The sequence below is a fragment of the Carassius carassius genome, chromosome 5 (assembly GCF_963082965.1).
Source record: "Carassius carassius chromosome 5, fCarCar2.1, whole genome shotgun sequence".
NCBI lineage: Eukaryota > Metazoa > Chordata > Actinopteri > Cypriniformes > Cyprinidae > Carassius > Carassius carassius.
The window spans coordinates 18,875,255-18,902,308 of NC_081759.1; the positions used below are offsets into that span (position 1 = coordinate 18,875,255).

The window sequence follows — 27,054 nt, forward strand, 5'->3', positions numbered from 1 at the left end:
ATAAGTAAACACTCCACTGCTCACACTAGGGATTCATACTTCTGAAACACTAACCTCATTTGACCTATATGCATACTGAAGTCAGGAGGATTCACAGGCATAATATATGGACACTGAAATGACACTTATAACATTTGCACATGCCAAATAAAGAAATATCCTCAGTATATATGTAAGCCTCTATATACACACACACATTTTTTGACTATATGTGCTTATATGTTATAATGCTTTATTGGAGTTGACTCTTTCTAGCCACACACTTGTTAACCAGCTGTTGTGACTGTTCATTGACTGTAAGAAATACACATCACACAACAGCAATTTTTAAATTTTAATTTTAAATGAAATTTAATTTAATTGAATTTAAGATATATTTAATTTCAAATATATTTCAATATTTCCTGCTTGTCAGCTTCATGGATGAACTAAATATCATCTTAACATCAGCTGATGAACCTTTTCAGTGGTGAGTTTAAAATATTCTAGCGATCCCCCCAAAGTGAGTTTTTATTTTTCAGGTGACCCAGAGCAAATGACCCACCCGCAAATAATCAGAATGCATTTTTTTATTCCCCGACCCGCGGATTATCCGGAGCACCCATGAATTTAACCATGACCAAACTGTTTTGTTCTTTCAGTAGTTTAAATGTTTCCATTTCTTTTTACTCTTCAGTCTTATATTAGATAGTATTAAACCTTATGTGTTACATCAGACTTCTCCATGTTGGAGTTTAAATGTTTCTATTTATTTTTTTCTCTCTCTAACATTGGACAATGTTAAATTAAACCTAACGAGGTTAGATAATATATTAGGGTTGTGATGGTGAGGAAATTTTCTATACAGATCTATATAATTTCTTTGTCTAATGAAGTGCCAAGAGAGTTACACTGTAATTTAAATGTGGCAGACTTTAATGGACAGTAAAGCAAAGGCAAAATACCGTGTAACTCCAGGCTGGCACATTATTATTGACGAACAGCTAAGCAAATGCAGAGCACCCTAACTTAATTTGAGTGTTCTAAAACAAGTCAAAGAGCGCCAACTGATGATATACTGTGTTCTGCCTTGGTTTCTCCTAGACTTTTCTCCAAGAACTTGATACACATGATAAAGGAGGTCTTGAATAGGGCCTAAACCGAAATTTAGAACCTCTAACCGACGTAATTTTCCCATGTCGGTTATTTCGTTTTTTTAATCCTGTTAATACTTCGCCCTTAAAAGCATAAGGCCTTTATCATTGGCGCACGAGATGCGATGACAATATAAACGTATCATTGCATTAGAATGTTTTTGTTAATCTATACAGTTGAAGCAACTAGATGTAGCGGTGCTGCAATGTTCAATCAAAATATCGCGGAAAAAGAGAATGTGGAGAAGATCTTGTTTACGTCAAAACTGAAAACAAGCCATTCACACAGAACGCATATTTCACGCATTTTCTAGAGCGGGACGACTTCTATTACCCTTGCACTCGCATCTCACACAATAGAGCCGCATGTTTAGAAAGCCATGTAAAATGAAGGTGGGTTCAGTATTTTTCAAAAACATTTCTTGAGACTTTATGGTGGGTTTTCTCTATCCCACTGCATCTCATGTTTAAATGAAAAATGTATTCTGTGTTATTGGCTTTCACCCCTTTGAATTAAACTATGCATGCACATATGGTGCTGTTTTGTTTATAGTTCTTTAAGCTACTTAATTATAATTGGTTTATAAACATTATTTTAAATATTATGCCCTTTTTTTCACAGTCATATTTTCTTATGCTTTGAATAAACGTGCATTAGTAATATTTTGCCCAATGCGCCCTCTTGTGGCATCAGAAGAGAAGCCAAAAGCTTTTCTTTACCCTAACTAAAATTATGTATTTTAAATTCGAATTTAGTTTTTCAGCCATTTTGACAGCCCTAGTTCGCACAGCTGCATTGTGGCATGAACACTCATATAAACAGTAGCTATGAAGATCGCGGGCACAGAGGAACACAGAAACTAGTTGTCAGCGCTGTCCTGTGATTTATCACTAAAGTAGCTTAGAATCTCAAAACTTATTATAGCATATTTTTCTACTTTTGAAGGAACTAGGCTTTTTACAACCCACAGCTTCACAATAATATAGAGACGGTATGACTAATTCACACGCAATCACTCGTGCTGGTACTTGTGCCAATTTATCTTTATCTGATCTTTATTTATCTCTTACACTGAGCAATAACCTGTAAGAAATGTTACGAACATAGATAAAATAACTGCTGATAGTGAGCTATGATGTCAGATCGCTCTTTCAATAGGAAAAAATATCTCACCTTTAATAGTCGATCATATTTACAGTACAAACCTTGTCAGTGAACTATGAGGGCAAAAAAAACAAAACAGAAACAAAATAATCATTCATTAATCGTAATCGAGGTAAAATGTTCAATTAATCGAGGTTTTGATTTTAGGCCATAATCATCCAGCCCTAATCTTGAATGTACCAAAAATATCAATAACTAATTTTCAACCAGTTATGGTTTTTTGTCTTAGCATGGCAGTACTGTTGTCACTACTGTCGAGCTAGGTGGGCATAATTTCAGCAACCACAGGCACCTCAGCTTCACTTACGGCCATGCCTTTTTTCGATAAATCCAGGAGTGACACGCGGTGGCCTATTGTCAAGATGGTAGCGGTCGGCTCTGCACACTTTAGACTTTAAAATTGCTCTCTAGAAAGCTACGGGTGAAGTCACAGACACTGCATCCACGTTTTTTTTTTACAGTCTATGGTCATGATCACCATGTAGGAAGTGAAGTCTAACAAAATGTTTTAAAGTAAGAAATTACAATCAGGAAGAGACCATTCAAATACCTCCGGATGAACGTCTAAGGTTTCACACATCCAAAGACCAAGGTAAACTGAAGCACATCCTTTCGTCCTGCTGTCTTTATGTCTACAATTAGAGACACAGCCCTCAGTCTTCCCGGGTACTGCTAAACTAATCCACCCACAAACCAAACATCAGCCACAGAACACCCACAGGGAGAGGAGAAAAATATGATCAGAGGAGGAGGCCTGGATATGACTGTCTGTAAACAGGTCATGAATTAAGTGAGTTTCTTGCTCCAAATTCAAAACAGGCTTCCCTGGTTTTCACAGTCTAACACTATATGTTCTAAGCAGGTGTGACGCTGATAAAGATTCCAGTGACAAATAATATCTGTGTAACAATGAATATGACAATGGGGTGTGACGTGACACAGTTGATCACAGAACACAGCTAATCAGATCAGTTCTCTCTGTTTGTGTGCTCTCATAATGCGCAAAATTTATTATAAATTATATTGCAAACAAAGCAAAACATGTATATTGAGTAAGTATGCTCTTCAGACCTGACAGGTTAATCTATGGTTGATTTGTTTGACTTTAGGCATACTGTTTAGTCATATCTCTTGAGGAAAGCCCTGATGTCATTAACAGGCGTCACATGCAGTTTCCCTGACAACTAAAACTCTAAAGTTTTATACGGCAAATAACACCAAATATAGGTTAATCCACGGACAACAGGCAGGAGGAATTAGTGATGCACCGAAATGAAAATTCTGCGCCGAAACCGAAAATTTAGGATGCACTTGGCCGAAAACCGAAACTGAAGCCGAAAATGGCTTCTTTTAAAAACGTATATATATATTGCTTGGATTTAATGGATCTGAAATAAAATAGTTTTTTAAAAATTGTGCAAAAAAAATCCACAATTTTGGAGATTTTTGCAGAACAAATGTTACATATTGCAACTTTGGTGTCCTCTCGTATAGGATTGAATCGTTAGTAAATTGCCTATATTGGGCGTTGATCCGTTTTTCTACGCCAAATATAGGCAAATCCACCGACAACTAAACAGGCATTAGGGCGAACGTAAAGAGGGCGCTTGAGACGCGCACAAGTCAGCAATGTGGACTGCCATAACATCAATGAAAAACATTACTGAAGGCTACATTGATATTATGCACTAATAGGCTCTGTGTGTGTGTGTGTGTGTGTGTGTGTGTGTGCGTGTGTTAGGCTTGGGCGGTATCCAAATTTTGATACCGTCAAACCTCCACCCTATTTTACCTCGGTATACGGTATTACCGTGAATAATTAAAAAATGATGACGTAAGGCTGAGACAGCATCACCAAACTGTTGGCTTGTGCCTAAACCATTCAGAAACTGAATACCAAACACTAATACTGAAACAATAACAAAATTGCATGCACAGCAATATTAACAACTTTTATTAGCAACAAATAGCAATAGTCAAACAGAATTAAATTAACATAAACATACAGAACAGTTTTGCGCAGAGACCCGCACACAAATCAGTAAAATCACTGTGCACGGATAGTCGAACATTCGAATATTCGTTGTGCTCTAATTATTCCATAAATAAAAATTATATTCAAATTGACATATTTTTGCTTGTCATAAAAAAAAGAAAAAAAGTCCACAATAAAACCTAATTCGGTCACTTTCTGTGATTCTCCACGGGATATTTGAATATGTATGCAAGCAAAAATAATTAACGAATAAGAACTGCTATCTTCTACAGTACTTCAAATATGCCGTGGATAAACACAGAAAGTAACCGCATTCAAGAACATTGTTGTGGCATCTCTCAAGCAACGAATAAACACCGCCAACTTGGAGAATGCACTGAAAACTCCTCTTCTCGCGTCTGCCCTAGACCCTCGGCACAAACATCTCAGGTTTCTCGATGAAAACATGAGAGAAGTAAGAAAAAAAACCTTTTTGAACATTATCAGAACATTTTCCTTGATGCGAGTGGTGCGGATGCAGCCGCTGCCACCAACGATAAAGCGGATGCAATGCCCACTCGTCGGAAAAGGCTGAGCCAGTTCTCCAGCGATTATATTAGAGTCCAACCGAGACGAGTGGGAACAGCTGGAGCCATGTATTCCACCAGATGAGGATCCCATTCAGTGTTGAAACGAAAACACGAAGCGCTTCACAAAACTTATTCGCTTAGCACACCGTTATTTGTGAGTCCCGCCAACGTCTGTGCCGTAACAGCGCGTTTTCTCCGCGGCCGGTCTTATTGTTAACAGACTAAGGAGCCGACTTTCCCCCAATCATGTTTACATGCCCGTATTTCTTAACAAGAACATGTAAAACAATAGAAAAAAAAGCAAAAAAGATTTGCTGACAGTTTCAAAGTTAAGTGTAAGCTAAATTCTGTTCAATGTCAATGGCCTAATTGCTGCAGGATGCTTTACGTTTTTTCTTTGTTCATTTTTTTTTTTTTGCTTTTAATCTGTACTTTTGTTTGTTTGCATGCATTGTTAAAGGTTTTCAGCTACAAAACACGATGTGTAGCTAATGTTCAAGCTCATTGTGTGTAAGCTTGTTCAAAAATGACAGAAACAATAAATGTTGCTGAAAAATAACGTCTGTCTCATTAAACTTAATTACTTAATAACTTAAAAACTTAATATTCTAATATTCGTTTTTTGTGAGCTCAAAATTATTTGAATGTGATATTTGCGGAAAACGCCCATCCTTAAAAATCACACTGCACGAACAACTTTTAATAACAAAGAGCAGCTTATAAAAAAAAGAGCAAATAGACCCACAACAGTCAACCAGAGTTGAATTAAAATAAACATCCATATTATATATATATATATATATTTATATATATATATATATATATATATATATATATATATATATATATATATATATATATATATATTAAAAAGCAATAGGTCTAAATAAAAACTTATTCTTTCCAGTCTTCTTTCCAAAAAAGTTTTTAATTAAATCCAAATAAAAATACCTGAATCCATTAAATAAATAAAAAATAAACACAGTGCCAATAGGAACGAATGGCAAGTGGCATACAATCTAGTCAAGATTTTTCGCTAGGGCACGTTGTGGACCGACAACTTTACCTGCGGTGCTGAAAACCTGCTCCACAGGTACTTTCGTGCCACTCGCGACATCTGGGGAAAACACCAGGCAGCATTTTTCCATGAATGAAGTGGGTCCTCGTCTCCTTGGCTCCAAACAGTAGGCTGTTATATCAGCTCCGACTCGGTCCTTTACGTTGCCGATGCCGACAGGACCTGCCATTGCATCTGCTTTTTTTTTTTGCAGCATATTCCCAGAGTCATCTTTTTCGTGAGGACATAATTTGCAAATAGCCTCATCCGTATTTACCGCCTCTCCCTTCTCGTTCGGTCGAAACCCGAAATACTGGCAAACTGCAGAAGTTGTGTTCTTTTTCACGACCAGGTCACTCGGTGCGCAACTCGCCATCTTTCCCCCTCTCTCTCTTTCTCTTCGTCTCGTTGTCACGCGATGACAACCACGCATATGCATTTTTAGGCATTAAATAAATTATATTTAATATTTAATCCTTGTCTCCTATATAAGTGCAGTGTTTTTTGTTTTTTTTATTGACGGTATGACGGTATTGAAACTGATACCGTTGCTATTTTTAGATCCCGCGGTATACCATATTACCGTATTACCGCCCAAGCCTAGTGTGTGTGTGTGTGTGTGTGTCAGAACCTGCAGTTGCTGTGTGACGCGCGTTCGCTGCGAGCGTATAGTGACGAGCTGGACGCGCTCCGAGAGAAGGCCGTTAAAATCGATTCCCTGTTTTCGTTTTCGAAACTTGTGTTGGTTGGTCCGATCGATTGTGCAGCTTTTGTGACAAGCTTTTTTTGATTGTGACAGCCCTTTGACATGCTTAATCTTTGATAGGCAGACGCGTGATAACAGCTCGACCGTGAGTGAAACCTAAGCGCTTGCGCACGGATGAGAGGGGCGGGTGACATTCATTTTCGGTTTACGTTTTCGGCTGTTTTTTTTATTTCGGCCCGAAACCGATAATGCCATTTCGGCCGAAAATTTTCGGCGGCCGAAATTTCGGTGCACACCTAGGAGGAATGTAAAGATTCAATATATTGGTAAAGACCATTTCTGATGATTTATTGGCGTGAAGTTACGTGCAAAATGGCAAACAGGAGTGCAACATTTTCGAAAAATAAATAAGCAGAGTGGACTGCCATAATGCAAAACATTTACTGCAGGCTTCAACATGGCTGTGTTTACGATTAAATTTCAACAACAACAAAAAAAATCGCATAGGCGATTTTCTTAGGCTATCAAAAAAACATTTTTTCCGAATATTCGTCGAATTTAAAATAAACATCCACATTCGAATGGGCATATGAATTGTAGGTGTGCATTAAGGAAGCTGCCTTATGAACCCCGGTACGTGTTCCATTCCATCTCGCCGCGCGCACAGCTGTTTCTACACAACTTTCAAAGGCGGACGAGCTCGACACGCAGTATCTGCTGTATCATCTTTCACCTCGTGTACGCGGACGAGATGCGATGACAATATATGTGTCATTGCATTATAAGGTTATGTTAGCCTATCCAGTTGAAGCCACTTAAAAAAAAAAAAATCAATGTGGAGAAGATCTTGTTTACATCAAAACTGAAACCAAGCCGTTCACACAGAACGCATATTTCGCGCATCTCATGTTTTTAAATGAAAAAAATTATCTAACTGAAATTATGCATTTAAAATTCGAATTTAGTTTTTTCAGCTATTTTGACAGCCCTAGGCGATTCAAGCCCGAAACTGTATGAGACTGAATACCGGCTGAATTCACATTTCTGTTGTGAAAAGAGAAACATTGTGCAGAAGTATTATTTGCTGTTATGCGTGTTTGTCCGAAGCTGCAGTTGCTGTGTGATGCCTGTTCAAAAAAAAAAAAAAAACCTGGACGCGCTCCGAGAAAAGGTCGTTAAAATCATTTTCTTATTTTCGTTTTCTTGTGTTGGTTGATTCGTGCTTGATTCGTGCAATAGATTTTCGAACATAAAGTGACAGTCGACACGGTCACGGTTTTAGACTAGAGAGGAGAAGGGATGGGAAAAGATCTGGGCACAGTTTTTCCAGAACTTTGTGCCAAGTTAAAGCGGTGTCGAGCTGTTTTAATGAAATTTTTTAGATGTATTATGGTGCCCGAACCCGTATGACTTTGAACAGTGACCGCAAACATTTAGTTTACTGCAGCCGCAGCCATCATTACCAAGCGCAAACCGTTGACTCTGACAGTGAGTGAGAGTATGAGACGAAGCGAATGCACAGGCCACAGTGTGACATCCGTGTAAACACAGATGACGTCAAGGTTTTTTTTTTTTAGTTAAAGAAGATAGCCTTCATTTGTATGTAGGCCAAGGCAATTTATATATTTACAATACTTACTTAAATATAATTAATAGTATTTTATTGCGTTTGTATTAGTTGTTTGAAGAGTAAAAAAATAATTGGTCGGTCTTAACGCAAATTTACAATCGGCAAGTCGGTCGGACTAAAAGCAAAAAAAAAAAAAAATTGAGTCGGTGCTAAATTGACAGGGTCGGTCGGGTTACGGCAAACAAGAATATTTTTAGGGATGGCCTGAAGAAATCCCTGTGGACTGATTAACCTGATGCTGACGCTGATCCGCATAATGAACAGAAGAATAAAGCAATCTCCGCGTTGTATCTTGATGAATTTCCACACAGAGGTACGCAAAAATGTAGGGAGGATGTTTCCTTGTGTCTTTGATATACCACTATTCGCTGTTAAATTTGAAAAACATTAATTATATCCATCTAGCCAAGTTTCGTATGTAAGTTTCCCTTATAGTAAATGCGAGCGTCACAGGACCGGAAATAAGTATGCACACACTGACGTCGCTTAAGCTCACCGGCGCCATCTTGTGCACCTAGCCCATTCCCCATTCAGAAGACTGCTCACACAGACTGTGTCTCTGAATGCTTCTTATACTCGCCCCTCTCTTCCCCATGCGGCGCGAATCCCGCGTCACGGACGAGCCGTTCACACTTGCAGCACTCACGCAGCCTGTTTCGTAACGCTCGGTTATATTCTCGCGCACTGCACCGCAAATCTCCACGAGCGCATCTGGCAGTATGGATGAGCCTTGACGCACGCGCGCAACCTGCGTCGACTCACGCCTGGCTCCGTGTTTAAAACGAATGCAAATTCAGTCTAACTGCTTGCTAATTTTACTTGAATGAAATGAAACATTCAGCACATTTTCCAGTTGTTATTAAGATCCCAAATACAGTGTAACATGTAATACTTTAATAATTGACTAAAGAAATACAGTTCTTTATTTATATAAAAATTCAATAACTAAGTTAATTCTATAAAATTTGTTATACCATTATAATCGTGTCTGCTGAAAAAAAACAATTATATATATATATATATATATATATATATATATATATATATATATATATATATATATATATATATATATAAACCCTCCCAAAACACAATTGAAAATTTAAAGGATTTCAGGGTTACAATGGGAATTGTATTGGATAGAACAACAGTAATAGCAAGCCAATAGCAAGCCAATAGGAACAGTAATTCCTATTGGAATAATTCCAAAAACAAAAAGGAATTTTGTAATGGTTTCATGGAAACTAAGAATTTCAGGGTGCTGCACATTATTGACAATATTGAGCTGAAGCTTGACTTTGCAAATTTAAAATCGCAAATCAAATCGCAATCGCAATATATGTCAAAAAAATCGCAATTCAATATTTTCCCCATATCGCACAGCCCTAGCAGTGGCTGTGTTTGGAATGATTTTTGTTGAAGAAATAGTGCAAAAACAGGAAATACGGTATCTAAAATGTAAGTCTCTTCATATAAAGAGGGAAGTCGTGGTTGGAGAGTTTGACTCCTAACCCCTAGTGTGTTTGGTTCGAGTCTCGGGCCAGCAATTCCATGACTGAGGTGCCCTTGAGCAAGGCACCGAACCCCCAACTGCTCCCCGGGTGCTGCAGCATAAATGGTTGCCTATTGCTCCGGGTGTGTGTTCACAGTTTGTGTGTGTTCACTGCTGTGTGTGTGCACTTTGGATGGGTTAAATGCAGAGCACAAATTCTGATTATGGGTCACCATACTTTGGCAGATTTAGAATGAAAATTCTATCATCGTTTACTCACCCTCATGTTGTTCCAAACTTGTATGAATTTCTTTGTTCTGTTGAACACAAAGGAAGATATTTGGAAGAATGACAGAATCAAACAGATATCGGCCCCCATTGACTTCCATAGTAGGAAAAAAAATATACTATGGTAGTCAATGGGGACCGAGACCTGTTTGGTTACAAACATTCTTCCAAATATCTTCCTTTGTGTTCAGCAGAACAAAGAAACTCATACAGGTTTGGAACAACTTGAGGGTGAGTAAACGATGATAGAATTTTCATTTTTGGGTGAACTATCCCTTTAAAGACATTGCTATTGCTACATTGCTATGCCATTGCTACACTTTCTATGCTATGACTGCACCACAGACTTCTTGTTGCAAATTTTGCTCACACACAAACCTGGACCTGGAGATGGACACACACACACACACACTCAAACTCACAAACTTACTGACACACTCAAACATTCAAAAAGACTCACACACACTCACACACACACACAGACTCAGACACACACAGGCTCACACACACACCAAACTGGACCTGGAGGTGGACACACACAGACTCTGACACACACACACAAACCTGGAGATTGAGGTGGACAAAAACCAACACACACCAACCTGAACCTGGAGATAATAATAATATAATGTCTAGTCTGGTGGCTGTGATATATATAAACCTACCAACGTCCATTGCCATGATTTTTGGAATGACTGATCGCGAGAGGAAAAAAATGACGTTTTAGTCGCATAACATCGGTTAATGGAAACGCCGTCATTTCGCAATAATTGTTTATCGATATTTAGAAAAAAAAACACTAAAGTTTTGCGCGAATCTGTAATGGAAACGCGACAGCGCTTAACATAGACTAACTTCTCAGAGTTATGTTGTGCAACAGTGTTCATTACTAACCATTCATCTCCGGATTGATTCTGGAATCTTCGCTGGGGGAATAAGCATTAAGCACCGGTCCGGCAACAATCTGTAACTAACGCATGCTCATGTTTTGATTCAGGTCGTGTTCGAAGAGGAGGAGCTAGTCGTGCGTGCCTCCGTTGTCAGTTTGTGAGTGGGAGGGAGCAAGCAGCGCGCAGCTCTACAATAAAATACAATTGTACCCATATTAAATAGTTTAAAAATCTGAATCAATCCGTGGCAGTCAGCGTTGATATTGTGGCGGGCTGCCACAAATTAATGAATGTATGGGAAACCCTGCTGATGTCTTACTAAATCCATTTAATAAGAGGGTACATAATGAGGCTAGTTTCTGTTCATCCTGCCAAGTGAAATGTTTTATTTGATTTTTGAATACGTGTTATTTAGCTGAACATGGACAAGTCTTGATGTTGCAATGTACCTAAATGACACTTTGAATACATAACTGATCAAATTGAGTGCCTTGTTGATTGATTTTAGTGTTCTGTTTTTAGTGATTGACTTTGTACCTTCAAATAAAACATTTTCAATTATTAATTAAAAAGTTTGTTTAAAATAAACAAGAATTTTTAATGAAACATGACGTAAGCTTAATAGGAACAGGGGTGTGCTTAAAGGGTACAAACATGTATCCATTAAGCACAGCCAGACCTTTTGCATTTAATGATGCACATCTTAATTGAAATGCTTTTGTCATTTAAAATAAAATGTAATATTTTTGTGTGACAGATTAATATTTTAACATAACTTCTTGTACTGAAACCAAAATATCTCAATTATGGTGGGGGTCAGTGGGCAAGTGACGTAACCGGTGTTGTGGCTTAACAACGGTATCACCGTCAGCACCGTCTATTGCGGCAAGCCTACTCAGAATTGACATCAGAAATGTACTAAAATAACTCCACTGAATCAGTTCTCTTCTAATAGTCCCATTGATTAGAGCAGAGCATGGAAATAATGTGGTGTTGTGCTGGGATGTGTGATGCTGAGCTGCTGTGTAAGCAACATCCCTTCTGCATGTAATTAGGTTTTACTTTACACACACTCACAAAATCACACTGGCTACATAAAAACTAATGGTGCACTGATCACTTTTTAGAACAGAACCAAATCATACATTCACATTTTCTCATTATTATTTACCCAAGTGCCTAAATCTTTTTCGAATAATGAAGATTTAAAATTTCCTCTACAGGTTTTCAATGACATTATGGTGAGTGAATGATGACAATTTTCATTTCGGGTGAACTAAGTCAAGCCGCTAATCCCATCTTCTCATCCATCACAGACATAGTCACACACACACTGCTACAGCCTTTGAGAACCATCCACTCCTGAATATCTCATATAAAGTGAAACAGGAAGTGAAAGCTTCAGCGAAGGTTCTAACAGGAAGAGTCAAATGCCAAGTCATTCAGTCTGACCTTACTAACTCATAATGCTGTTCATAGGTGATGTAGCCTAAGTTCCCCTCCATCCTATCCATCACCACTACTAGGCTGGCCCCTTCCTCTGTTGGCGGTTGGCTTCACCCTGCCTCATCTTCAGGTAGGATCTGCCAGCCCCATAAGGCCTGAACCATGGACAGGGCTTACGCCAAAGGATTTCATAAAGGGACTGTACTGTAGCTGAACTTATATTTGTCTAATCATTTAAAATATGTAAAGCGTTCATCTGCCTCCCGAGTCCTTATGGTAGCACTGACCTTCTTTTCCAGAGGCCAAATACTATTTATGGTGACTCAATTTGATCTCAATTTGCTTGCTTTTGTTAGACTAAAGAGGATGATATGACTAGGAAGCTGGGCGACATAATGCCATTGCTTCCTCAAAATATCAAAGATAATTTACTTGATCTGAAGAACAAGTCAAGGTCCTTGAACCATATGTGACTATTCAAAACACCTAATTTACACATAGATTTAAAGCTGTCTTAACCGCTGGTATGACCTCCCAAATTCCAGCATCTCACACAAACACTCTACATTATAAAAACAAAAAAACATTTTACCCTTATCTTTTGAGACAGCAGGGTTTTATTATGATCAGACTGCTGCAGTACAGATTCATAGAAATGCAGAGAGCTCTATCTAGGACAGTGTGTTCTAGAGAGCCATGCTGTCTATCCCAGAGACACACTTGCTATTTCCTTTGATGGCTTACCCAGAAAAAAACTTGAGGGTGTAATTACCTACAAATAGCTAGACACTGGGTGATTTAGAGAAGTTTTACTTTGGCTGTTTTAACTACAGTATTTTCGTTGGTGAAAGAAGATGTATGAAAGTTTTCGAATAAAAAAACACTTGTTTTTTGCATGATTTTTTTTTTCCTCTATCACTGTGTAATCACACTGAAGAACTGACTACACCCAAGCCTGACTGACTTACTATGAAGATGTAGTAGAGGTCTAAACATTTCCTCTGTAAAAGAGCATCTGTAGTTCAGCTTAATTCTATGGTTGCAAAGTTGTATTTTAACTGCTTTAATCTGACACACATTGACTCTAAAAACACAGCCTTTTTAATGTAAAATGTTTGGTAAAGTGCTATTATACACAGATCAAAAGAGCACTGATCAAAAGAGATGTTTCATAAGGAATCTTGCTTCCGAATAGACCCCTTAAAAGTTTTTAAACATTGCAACGTCTCCGGGTGGGCGGGGCTTAGCTGGAGGCAAAAAGAGGCGCGGACGCAATGTTGTCAAGCTTAAGCTTGCACGTTTCAGGAGGGATTTATTAAACATGGATGCAGAAGAAGGTTAGGAACTGTCCGAATATGTACAGTCCCTGACTCTGCGGGACCGTGACAGCTTTTTTTGTAAATTTACTCTCGCGGATTGAAGCAGGCTACCTGACCCGTATGCCATACGGCCATATTAATTACTTTTGGGTGGTATGGGGAATTTTGTCAAGGCTTATTTTCTAATGTAACCTATCGCTGGGCTAACTATGATTAGCAATGTGTATTATTTTAAGACACCAGTCAAAGGATGGCACACACATCTATCGCTGTACGTTTGTTTAACATTTAAACTAGCTAGTGCGCTAAAGGTTGGCGACTTTTCACCTATAAAACAGAAACTTGCTGATTTACTAGATAAAACCAACACACCAGTTCATATGCATAGATTATTTAACCTGATATGAAGTGTGAACTGCAAACACGAGCATTATTTATGATCATCTCCGTCCAGTCTGTAAGGCCTTATTGCATTCAACCACAATTGTCTTCTTGATTTCTGTGAAGGAATGTCTGCCAGGATCCGGTAAATCTTTAGTTTTGAAACAAAGTGCTGTTCCTTCTATTTTTGCAGCCAAAAACACAACGAGAAGACATTATTAAGTCAAAACCTCAAACTTTTAGCGCACCTGCTATGAGTTCTGCCTTATGTTTTGCCTCCAGCTAGAGCGGTGATGTCACAGTGACGTAGGCGATTAAGGGGTCTATTCCAAGAAAAAAAGTGAGAATTGTAAGAAAAAAACTGAGTAAAATCGGTATTCAGAGGAAAAGGGGCAGAATTATAAGATATTAACTTGGAATTGCAAGAAAAAAAAAAGATTTTATCTCACAATTCTGACTCCTTTTGTTTTCTTCTTTTTTTTTTAAGCGTTAGTTTATATCTCACAATTCTGTGTTTATATGAGAAAAAATCCGAATTGAGAGAAACCAAATCCAAATCGTAAGATAAAAACACACAATTCTGCCGAAATAAGCTTCTATAGATTCAACCATAAGGAACAACCCTAAACTAATCAATATGGCTAGAAAACAGTATTAAGTTACACCATTAAGATGACAGCACCATGAACCAGGTGCTTTACAATCCCATAATGATGCCTTTCTGTCTGTTTTAATGTTTTTCACTGCACTGTTAATAAGAATATGTACCAGATGTAAAATGCAGCATTGTGGTCATATCATAATGTGTGTGAGCACTTAATAAGCCTTTAGGGATCTATTAAAATTCAGAAAGCAACTTCTCAAAGACGCCCACAGTAAAAACTAGAACTTCTGCTACCGCTGCACAATACTCTAACCAAGAACAAATGCTGAGAAGACTGGAGGTGCTCCAAAACACACAACTAAATGATATACATTTTCAACATACACATTTACACAACTTTCAGATGTGTTGAAACATTTAATTCACCAAAAAGTTGTTAGCCACAGTACAGACGCAACGTAAACGCTCGCGAACAGAAGTCTTTCGCCTGTTGCCATAGCAACGGATCGCCTATAGAACTCTATTTGAACGTGCTGAACTTATTCAGACTGTGACTGAACTATTTGTTCAAACATTATGCGTATCCGACAACAGCGAGACACTACAAGCAAGTCATTACTTATCGCTTTGTAAAACGTTTACATAACTCAAGCGTGTCACAAAAAGTGTTTGCTTTAAAAGTTTTTGTTCTTGTTGTTGTTGACAGTTCGGTTGCGGGAAACCTGTTTTCGAAATCAAGATCACGTTAATTACTGACAGATATTACTGGAAAGTTGACAACCCTGTAAACTCTCATAAATTCTCAAACTAGATAGATAGATAGATAGATAGATAGATAGATAGATAGATAGATAGATAGATAGATAGATAGATAGATAGATAGATAGATAGATAGATAGATAGATGGATAGAAATTAAGTGACTTGTGTGAATTGGCAATACATTTTGAACACTAAGATAGCTGTGTGACACTAAAATAACTAACGTACGTCTGAACCAGCGTAACACTTAAGCACTTCACGTTTCAGTTTGTTGTTCACAGTTTGGCTCAAAAACACACCGAGTCGTAAAAGACATTTTCAAATAAATGAAATGTGTCACGTCCAATCTTGTCGACGCATCTGAGCAGTGACCGGTGTCTCAGTCTTTCACCGCTGACTGTTACTGTGTCGCTACCCGAAGACCTCACGCGAAATGATTAATATAAAATGAAAGGAATACGTGAGCTTTGAATCAATATCGTTATCACAGCAAGGGGCCGGTGCGAAAGAACATCAGTCAGACCGAGGTCACCGTTAAAAACAGCAGCTCACACTCTCGCGGGCAACACGACGACATCCGTTGATAAAAGTGCGGGTAAGTACAGACAGTGTTTGTCCCAACGACGACTATAAAGGATTCCTTGAAGTGATAAAATGTATTAAAAATATTCACAACCATGACGATATAATCTCCGAAACAAGAAAAACAATGATAAATCGTTGCAAGTCGCGACTCACCTGTTCCCGAGCGCCGAGGAGCGCCGCCGCCGCTGTCACCAACCGAAGATGCGCGAGCGCCGAACACAACGTGTCCGTGTCCGCTAGGGGCCGCGCGCGACACTGGACCGAGGGGCAGGCTGGGAACTGTAGTTGTAATCGTAGGCGTAGTTGTATTGTTTACTAATACATAACCAAGAAAAATCATTTTAAAAATAACCTACGTTTTATATTACATTTTAAGATTCTTGTATTTGAATTTAAGCTGTTTTTTGAGTCTTTATTGTCTTTGTTTATTCAAGACAGAGGGAAATAATAATACTGTAAATATTCTTCATGTCTTTAATAATCGTAAGAAAAGTAAGTAATTTTGAGATTCGGAGCACACAAAAAAACTTGTGTTATTATATAAAACATTCTCCACGTTACAGGACAGTCTGGGTGGACTGCAGTGACAATGTAAAGGTCACCTCCCTTTCTGTCGAATCTGAAGAACCAATTATCATTATTAGAAATGTGCACAACATAAAGGTGGCGTGAACAAGTCCTGTAAATTCAAATTATTGCATTGTATATAAAACGAAATTATAAGAATTCACGGGACTTAATAACTAAGATTTCTGTAATTTAATTGTTGAAAACTGACGAATGTGTTCTTGTTTAACGTCTGTGTGTGTGACATAAACCACACGCTTACAACATGGCTGCGCCCGCAAAGAGCACGGATGCTTCAATATCAGTCACTACGGGTCAATCGGCAACTGTTTTAACTGCGGAAAATGTTCCACTTCAGTATAGTCTTATTCTGGATCACCTTATCGGTGACAAAAGGCAAATTAAAGATCTGAATCCGACTGTTATGGGTGCTTTACCGAGCCCTCAGAAAACAGAGGAGCAGAAGATGATCGAGAGGGGGATGGAGAGCTGCGCGTTTAAATCACTCATAGCATGTGTCGGAGGTAATTCACTCACAAACACTCATTTAATATGTTTTAAGTGCCATACGCATTAAAACGGTCTAGTTTCACTCGTTGCAAAATGACCAGATCAAATCTGTGTTGTCATGTCTAGACGTCCTGTGGTATCTTAATAGTTAATACAAAAATATTGAGTAATATAAAACCATATAATACACAGCAATATTTGTTAATAATTCTTATGTGACCCTGGACCACAAAACCAGTCTTAAGTGTCAATTTTTTAGAAATTTGACATTGACACCTGAAAGCTGAATACCTTTCCATTGATGTATGGTTTGTTAGGATCGGATAATATTTGGCCGAGATACAACTATTTGAAAATCTGGAATCTGATGGTGCAAAAAATTAAGGTTTGAAATATTTGCAGTAGGAAATTTACAAAATATCTTCATGGAACGTGATCTTAACTTATTATCCTAATGATTTTTGGCATTAAAGAAAAATCAATGATTTTGACCTATACAATGTGTTTATTTTTATTTTTTTATTTTTTTGCTATTGCTAAAAATATACCCCAGCGACTTAAGACTTGGTTTTGTGGTCCAGGGTCACATATGAGGACTGGTTTTGTAACGAGAAGATATCACCATGATCAATACGTATTTAATTCATGATCAACAGCTCTAATGCAGTATTTCTCTTTCCTGCAGGGTTTGTGTTAGGAGGTGCTTTTGGTGTCTTCACAGCTGGTATTGACTCAAATGTTGGGCTTGATCCCAAAGACCCCCTAAGGACCCCCACAGCAAGAGAGGTGCTGAGAGACATGGGGCAAAGAGGAATGTCATATGCTAAAAACTTTGCTATTGTGGGTGCCATGTTTTCATGCACAGAGTGTCTCATAGAATCAGTAAGTGCCATTTGTCTTATTTTGCCTGACCACCTTTTGTTGTGTTCTGAATTTTTTTCCTCGTATCAAAGAAGCACAAATTGTTTTTGTAAATGTAAATTTGTTGTGATCAAATTTACTGTCCAAAATCAACCAGAAATTATTTAGTGATGTTTTATTTCCAACAGTACAATGCATATTTAAACTGCCAACCACTGATTATTATTTTACAGGTTGCTTCTCATTTCTTATTTTTGTGCATCCTCATTTCCTTACACCTTAGCCCAACCCCGTTAGGATTTGAGGGAAGGATGCAAGGAAAGAAAATGAAGATTGAGTAGTTGAAGGAAAACTCATTTGTATATCACAGGGGTTTTCAAACTGTGGGTCGCGACCCACTTGTGGGTCACAGAATGGAACAAGGTGGGTCGCACAAAGTCACTTGGCTGCAGCTAAATTTGCGTTTCAATGACACACACACACACAGTTCAGTCTAGGGCTGCACGAAAGTGACGAGTGGGAACGGTGCGAGGCCGGTGGAGTGATTGGAATTGAGCGACACCTGCTCGACTCACCAGTCTCGAGAACCACGGAGGAGATCGGAAGGATACAAAAGAGGAGCGTCCGTCTCCCCGGCAACTCACTCCAGCCCTCCGCCTCGAGCATCCTCCTTCGCCCTACTCGATGGCACTGCGGATTCACCTCAGTGCCGAGGGATCTTCGGCAGCGCGTCCCTCCTTCCTCCCAGGCTTCGGCACCAGTCTAACACATTAAAAACTTCTCAATCACGGGAAGGAGGAGGCGGGAACCGGGAACCCACTCGTCACAATGATATAGCCCACCAACATTAATAAGGACTGCAATATCCTTAGTGTGATTTTCGAATTGCAATTAAGTCCGCGTGCTTTGCGTGTTTTGAAGCGCGGGCGCGCACGAGTTGTAATAACAGTGAAGGTCTCAGAGCAATGTCATTAAAAGGTTCAATCGGTCCGCATTATTAAAAGAGAAAAACTTGCTCACTTCAATACACTATATTCCGCATGAGATTGCATACACCAGAAAACAAATGTTACGAAAACGGTTTCAGGTAGGCCATGTTCATTCATTTCTATCGTCCGTTTGAGCTCTGTGCACTTTTTTCGTTCGGGAAACGGTTTGTAAAAAGCATTTCACATGTACAGGGTGAGCAGTGCACAAACGCAGGGTTAATTGTAACACTACAAGATTTAAACATTTCCACATAACAAAATGCACAAAAAAATAATGCAATACTCCTTGACGTATCATCTCTTTTTAGAGAAAAATTTGCCAAAGTTCAGAAATCTTTTGAAGATATTGCTGAACATTAATTTAACCATTGCTAAAATAAATTTCTGCCTGAACTTAATGTCATCCAGTTTTTTTTTTTTTTGTTTATTTAAAACGAGACACATGTTTATTATTATTTTTTACCTATTTCACAATTATTTTAATCTCCAAACAGTTTTAGATAGTTCTGCTTTGCTTCTTATGCTTTTTCTAAAAAAAGTGTTGGATTGTGCTCCGTTCTCACCGACACACACGGAAGGATCGTGAATGCATTTTCTGCAACAAAACACAGCAGCGCAGATTACAGTTCACTGGAGTGAGCCTGTTTAACGTTTTTATGGACACTACATATTCTAAAGTCTGTAAACAAAAATTAAAACTTAAATATTAATAGTGATTTTTTTCAGGTGTAGGCCTACTCTAAAATAAAAAGTTTTTTTTTCTTAAATACTTCATTTCTGTCATCAAACTTTTAAGTAAGATTAGGCTTAAAGTAATATCAACCTTTTTTTTCCTCAAATATTGTGGTGGGTCATGAAATAGATTACACTTGTCTAGGTGGGTCGTGGAATGGAAAAGTTTGGGAACCACTGGTATATCAGAATATTCTTGATCTATCAAGCGTCATTTCAAAGCTTCATCAGCTGCTCTCAAGGGAAATTCATAATGAATATAAATAAAGCAGTATGTATTTGAAATATGTGGGATGTATATTTAAACTGCAAAGGTAAAATATAATTATTGTGTCAAATGACAGAAAGTAAAGGACCGTTCATATGTGCATCAGGTGTTTTTTTATCCTGTGGAAGCCCGTTTTCACCACTGAATTAAAAAAAGAGGAAATTGTTACACTTTATCTCGCAATTCTGACTTTTATTCTATTATGATGTTTATAAATTATGATGACCGGTACATTTAGGTTGATGGATGGAAGCATAGAATAAACACTGTGGGTGCTTCTCTGAGTTTAATATGGATTAATGGCTCCATCTAGTGGTTCTGTAAATGAACACTCTTTCTACCCATTTCTTGTAGGATGTTATGCAAAAAAAAATTCAGGACTCATCCTCCATCTGAAGAATGGTTTTATTTCTCTTTTCTAGCATCGTGGGAAATCTGACTGGAAAAATGCAGTGTACAGTGGCTGTATTACAGGAGGTGCCATTGGATTCAGAGGCAAGTCATTTTTCAACTTGGGTTTAAAGAATAGAAAGGATTTAGACGTGTGGTCATTTTATATTATTGTCTGGACTATATGAATAAGCTTTTTTTCTCTTCATTAGCTGGTCTTAAAGCTGGGGTTCTTGGCTGTGGAGGTTTTGCTGCGTTCTCTGCTGCCATTGAATACTACCTCAGATGAACAGCGGCTTCAGGACTGTTACCGTGTACTGTTGTGAGTTCCTCACAGTATAATGGAAGACTTTATCACAGGGGACAATGTGCAATCTTCTTCTGTCCCAGCAATCAAGAGGCGTTCCATCCCTCCAGAAGAGAGTGGACCAATAGGACAACACTCAAGCTTTCTGACAATTTTTTTTTTCCCTGAGGGATGTCCTGATTGTTCTGTCAGACCATCTGATGATGCACATCACCTAGAAACCTCTTAGGATGATATTTGTACATAATTGGACCTAAAAATGATATGCTTTGTGCTGGTTGTTGCACTGAGCAAAATAAGATGAAATGCACAGTGGTATACTTTGTATGTGGAAGAAATAATAAAGAGTGAACAAATATGATGTAATGCAATAGCTTCTTAGTGAACAAAGGCTGCTCAGTTTGAAAGAATTCACCAAATCAGATTTATTTATTTTTTTCCCCAAAGTTGTGTTTGGATTTGCAAGTTTCCAGAAAATATGCTCAATCAAGTGTTTATATTAGTTGCACTCTGTAGCCCCTTTCTAAAAGGAGAGTTCTTAAAATGTCATCCTACAAACAAACAGAAACCTAAATATTTATATGAAATCTGATACTATATATATATAAATTAGTGTGTGTGTGTGTGTGAAAATCAAAATGTTATCAAAAATAAGAGGCAGGGAGTGCTAAAGGTTATGCATTAGGAAATCAGAATGAAATCATGCTTTGAGGTCAAGCGACATAGCAAGGAAGTGTGTTCTCCTCACCAGGAAACAGATAATGCAAACATGCTTCTGGCCACTTCCCAGTTCTCTGAAAAGTTTCCTTTCCCACTGGCCTCTGAAAAAGAGTTAATAATGCTGAACTGAGTTTGGAGATGCAACCAAAGAATGAGTTGGAAATAAGTGTACGTTTTTTGTTATAGCTTCCTGGACCACTGATGAAATGCTTTTAAATCCATGCAAAAATCAAAACAATAGATATGTAACTTGGATTTGGACTGACTTTAAAATGAAGCCCACATTGTTTAATTTTATGAGGAATGGATGCTGTTCAGAAAACCAGGTAACATTACAGACCTTTAGAGTTAAGATTTCCTTAAAATGAGTTTCACGAATGCAAATATAAAGACAATATAGCAAGTAAACAAGAGCTTCATTTCAAATTATTTTAAGACTTAGAAGCATGTTTAACAGACAAAGTTAGCTGTAACAGTTTATTCAAATTATACATAAAAAAATCAAACCTACTAGCATAAAGAATTAAAAGTGTCACTGTGATAGATGTTTTTCTTAGTTGTAATGTGTACTTTAAACATTAAAACAACAAAAAAAGTGAGCCGAGATGGTCACAGCCTGCCCAGGGCTCCTGTGCATTGAGCTTGTATCAATATCACACCCAACTTTTATAAAAGGCACTGTATTTACGATATTCCAGACAACACATCATTTGGAGTAAAACAGCTTTTATAGATTTAATAATATTTATTATAGCTTGATTTTCTATCCTCAGACTTTTCCAGAGTTATCGGCATATATCTGCCTTCAACCATTTACAGTAAACTATAAAGTTCCAAACAAAGCACCCATTAAAACAGCCTAGTTTAGATTTAATATGTATTAAAAATCAGTGCAAGCAGATGCAAATTCTGAACATCTACAGCTCTTCTTTCTCCACTTCTGTCCTTCTCACAACATACCGGTCATATATTTCATATTTAAGAGAATAAACTCTATTTCCTGACCATTAAGCCTTTTTTAGTTTGAGAGCCTATTTTTCTGACAAATAAACATTAATTTCACATTACCTCTGAATAATAATAAAAAAAAAATCTCACGCTGCCTTAATGGTGATTTATGAAAGGAAAATGGCTTAATGGCTGCATTTTGTTACTGATTTTGGGGGTGAAATATGATTCAAACATGTTTTGATCAGATTCACATAATTATAATAAATATATAATAATAAACTTATAATATTCCAGTGAGAAAAAAATCCAGTCTTTTTGTAACGGCCTGTTGCAAGTTTATTTCTGTATTAGCACTTTTACTATTCTGTTGCTTCTGAATTGAATGTTAACAGCCAGACGGAACTAATTATTGGTTCCGCCCGGAGGTTTCCGGCCGGGCGCTTTTGAGCGACGCACTGAGAAAAACTTTACAACGAAAGAGACTGAAGGTGTTTCTCAATGTCAAGGAAGGATCCTCGGAAGCCAGTATTCCGAGGATGCTACGTCATCGACATCCGTCGAAGGACTGTTCCAATGTCAAGGATCCTCGGAATTTCAACAAAGGACTGAGTCCTTCGTTCGAAGAATATCCCATACACAGGAAAGGATGCATATGTATATCCTTTGCGCTCTTCGCGCTCTCAAATCACCCACAATCCTATGCGCGCAGCTTTGCTATCTTGTTCAAAAATTCAAAAATGTCGAACGTTAGCGGAGTCGGAGCATTAACGGTTTTTATTTACGTTACCAAACATTTGTTATAACTGTAGTAAATATAAGTAAAGTTTAACGTTTAAATGCCAGTACAAATTACTACCATATTTATATTGTAAATTATACAAATACAAATGGTTAACTGAACCGGACCTGTCATTTAACAATTGGTTGCGTCATCGGCATTTCTTTTATAAATAACTAGTTAAGTTGTCCAAAGTAATTTAACGATACAGCGTTATTCAAACGGATCTTTTCACTGACGTAATGACGCAATTACGTGAACTTGCTAGCCTGTTCCATTTACGTGTTCTCCGAATGCTTAAGAGGAGTCTCGCCTGGCCTCTGAAGGAAGTGACTTGGAAGGACACGTCCTGCCAAGGAAGGATCCTTGACATTGAGAAACACCATGATTATTCCGCTGTTGTTGTATTTAACCCTTGTGCGTTGTTGGGGACGTTTTCGTCCACTAGGGGGTAAAGTTGAGTCTTATTTTGGCCACAACTTTCTCTGTGTTTGAGCTAATGGAATGATTTTTGGTGACAAATCTTATTTTGACCCATATTTTGGGAAAATGCTTTGAAATTTTTCAAAAACTCAACGGTACACTGTGGGCAAATTCACTACTCTTTCAGGATGTTCGTTGATGAAAACATCCACTAAATTAAACTGCTGTAAAAATGTATCAGATAAATATTTTTTTCAATTTTTTGTTGCATAAATCTATTAATCAACCTCAGTCCTGATCAAAACTACCAAATTTAAAAAAAAATTCCAAGATTTTAACTTTTTAATTACCAAGTTCATAAATTATGACACTGATTTGAGAAAAAAAACACACAAAATTACATATTTTCAATATAAAAAGTGATTGTGGATTGGATTTTTTTTTACCTTTTATCACAGTCTTGGGCATGTCAAAGATTAGTAACAAGATTGGCTTTGATGCATTGTTAGTTTTTGTGCAGCATTAGATTTACATTTTTTCTCCCTAATTTGTTGTTGGTGGCTGTTTTTGCCCCATTGACTTCCATTATAACGACATTTTTTGATTGCAAAGCCATGACACCATATAATCATGCATTCTTGATTGTTTGTGGTTTTCACTTTTGGGAAGAGGTAAAAAAAATGTATTTTTACAGTTGATCACTAGGTGGGACCATTAACCCTTTAAATAGGCCTGTGCAAAAAAAGGCTTGGTTTCTGGCTTGTATATGGAGTTATATGGAGTATAACAGCAAATTATAGTGTTTGTGTGTATGTGAGATTCTTGATTGTTGGTGGTTTTCCCTTTTGGGAAGAGGTAACATTTGTTATTTTTTACAGTTGATCACTAGGTGAGACCATTTATTTACCCTTTAGCAAAAAAAGGCTAAGTTTCTGGCTTGTATGGAGTTATATGGAGTATAATAGCAAATTATAGTGTGTGTGTGTGTGTGATAGAGAGAGAGAGAGAAAGAGAAAGAGAGGGTGTGAGAGAGACCTTTGTGCACTTACCTTGATGTACAGTATCTGAAAAAATCAAAATATGCACCTTATGCTCTCAGAACTACATGGAGTAAACAATAAAAAAAGAAGTGTGTTTATGCACCTGCTTCCTTTGATGGTGAAAAGTACAGATGGCCTATATATGAAATGCTCCTCTTTTCTTGATGGTAAAGCCAGTTTAAAACCGTAAAATCCTGTAAAAAAAAATCTACTTCGCATCAAATTTATGAACATAATGTATTATGAACCAAAATGCAATACCAACTTCAAATAAGCTGCAGCTCGCTGGAGGGGTCACGCTACATAATCATTTCTAAAACTTTGGTACAAGTCAAGCCCTTTCTCGTGTTGCTTGCTGCTCTTCTCACCATTAAATATCCAGCACGATGGCATGCAAGTGTTTAAATCCACGTACTTTGCTTTTGTTTAGTCTATTCGCTTGTTAAGTCTGACGTCACGTAGCAGCGCTTCCGTGTCCAAACGCTCTATCAGTTACCACGAAAAAACAACAAAAGGTGCTAATATAAACTCACAATGTGATAGAATACTAGCGAAAAAGTTATAATATTAACCTTTAACTCCATACCGAAGTACCAGATAGCCAGACAATGAAAATATAAATATAAAACAAATATATAAAAATTATTTGTGTTTGGGACGCTGTGAGCACGGAGACTGTAGTGTATATCGTAAGTTTGAAAGCGTTCAACTTAAATTATCAATATGAATAAACAGTGCTCATAAACGGCTGCTGAAGTCATATTCTCAGGTGAAGCGAGTTGAGGCCTGGACCCGGAAACAGCGCTTCTTACGTCATCACTTAACAACCGAATACTTTCACCACCATTAAAAGGCAGCAGGTGCATAAATACACGCTTTCATAAATACACTTTTGTTTACTCCATGTAGTTCTAAGAGCTGAGGTGTACATTGAGATTTTCTGAAATACATTAAGGTAAGTGCGCAAAGGTCTCTCTCACACACACTCTCTCTCTCTCTTTCTCACACACACACACACTCAATATAATATGCTATTATTCTCCATATAGCTTCATATACAAGTCAGAAACTAAGCTTTTTTTGCACAGGCCTATCTAAATGGTTAATGGTCCCACCTGGTGATCAACTGTAAAAATAACAAATGTTACCTCTTCCCAACAGGGAAAACCACCAACAATCAAGAATCTCACACACACACAAACACTATCATTTGCTGTTATACTCCATATAACTCCATATACAAGCCAGAAACTAAGCCTTTTTTTGCACAGGCCTATCTAAAGGGTTAATGGTCCCACCTAGTGATCAACTGTAAAATTAACAAATTTTACCTCTTCCCAAAAGGGAAAACCACAAACAATCAAGAAATGTCGTTATACTGGAAGTCAATGGGGCAAAAACAGCCACCAACAACAAATTAGGGAGAAAAAAATTAAATCTAATGTTGCACAAAAACTAAAAATGCATCAAAGCCAATGTTGCTACTAATCTTTGACATGCCCAAGACTGTTATAAAAAGTTTTTAAAAAATCCAGCCACAATTACTTTTATATTGAAAAAAAGTCATTTTGTGTGTTTTTTTCCCCCAAATCAGTGACATCATTTATGAACTTGGCAATTAAAGAGTTAAAATCTTGGATTTTTTAAAAACATTTGGTAGTTTTGATCAGGACTGAGGTTGATTAACAGATTTATGCAAAAAAAAATTGAAAAAAAAATATGAATCTGATACATTTTTACAGCAGTTTAATTGAGTGGATGTTTTCATCCCGAACAACTCGAAAGGGTAGTGAATTTGAACAATCCACAAGGTGGATTAAGTTAAGGTTAAGTGCATACATTTACAAGAAAATAGACAGAAGATGACACGGGAGATCTGAAAGGATGTTTAGCACCTCTTTGTGATAAGCAGCAATGGGGTTTGTTAACTGTTAATTTTACCATAAGGGTGTTTGTGTTGACATATGTTTTCATGTGCCATTTTTTCTGATGTATAACATATAAAGTGTCTAGCTGTAAATGGCTGGATTATAACACAATATGTTGAGACATGCATATAGCATTATTTTGTTAATTATTTTTTCTTTCTTCAAACCAGTTCTCACGGGTTGACCAACCTTAAAGCCCTGTATTTTAACCAAGACCTCTTGCCTCATGCCTGTCACCGGGGGAGCTACACTTTTTGCTGCCTGAGCCATAAGCAGTCAGTCCAGTGGAGATCTAAACCTCTGTGGATGTTACTTGTCTGTAAAAAGTGCCTAAAAGTATCTTCGGTCTACCAAACCTAAAGATGTTGTTGGTATTTTCAATTCAAAATGTTGTCTGTTTTGAAAATCTGAGTCTCATCTTTCACCTCTAAATAATTATTGATAAATGATAACATCTTTATCAAACCCTGAGCTGAGAGAGGAGGCTTTTGAAGACACTAGACTTTTTATAATTTTTATCCAAAAAATATGATTATCAGCATCATAGGCTATACTACAAGTTCAAGCA

General features: G+C 37.6%; 2 protein-coding genes across 2 annotated transcripts in view; one reads left to right on the plus strand and one right to left on the minus strand.

Moving 5' to 3' along the window:
- Positions 1-16,307, minus strand: part of LOC132140911 (cytospin-B-like) — a 201,024-nt gene extending 184,717 nt beyond the window's left edge. The window contains exon 1 of the mRNA XM_059549973.1: positions 16,176-16,307. The gene's annotated coding sequence lies outside the window, so the exon portion shown is untranslated. The remainder of the gene's footprint in view (positions 1-16,175) is intronic.
- Positions 16,308-16,818: 511 nt separating this feature from the next.
- On the plus strand, positions 16,819-20,991 carry timm22 (translocase of inner mitochondrial membrane 22 homolog (yeast)). Its single transcript, XM_059549975.1, has 4 exons — positions 16,819-17,113; positions 17,785-17,981; positions 20,372-20,444; positions 20,552-20,991. The coding sequence occupies exons 1-4, from the start codon at positions 16,855-16,857 to the stop codon at positions 20,626-20,628; spliced, it is 606 nt and encodes a 201-aa protein (XP_059405958.1). The 5' UTR covers positions 16,819-16,854; the 3' UTR covers positions 20,629-20,991.
- Positions 20,992-27,054: the final 6,063 nt, after the last annotated feature.

Bases quoted from the DNA above. Each gene is read 5' to 3' on its own strand.
- timm22 (XM_059549975.1), top strand. From the start codon at position 16,855: ATGGCTGCGCCCGCAAAGAGCACGGATGCTTCAATATCAGTCACTACG. The intron at 17,114-17,784 runs GTAATTCACTCA...TCTTTCCTGCAG, and splicing joins ACTCATAGCATGTGTCGGAG to GGTTTGTGTTAGGAGGTGCT. The intron at 17,982-20,371 runs GTAAGTGCCATT...TCTCTTTTCTAG, and splicing joins CAGAGTGTCTCATAGAATCA to CATCGTGGGAAATCTGACTG.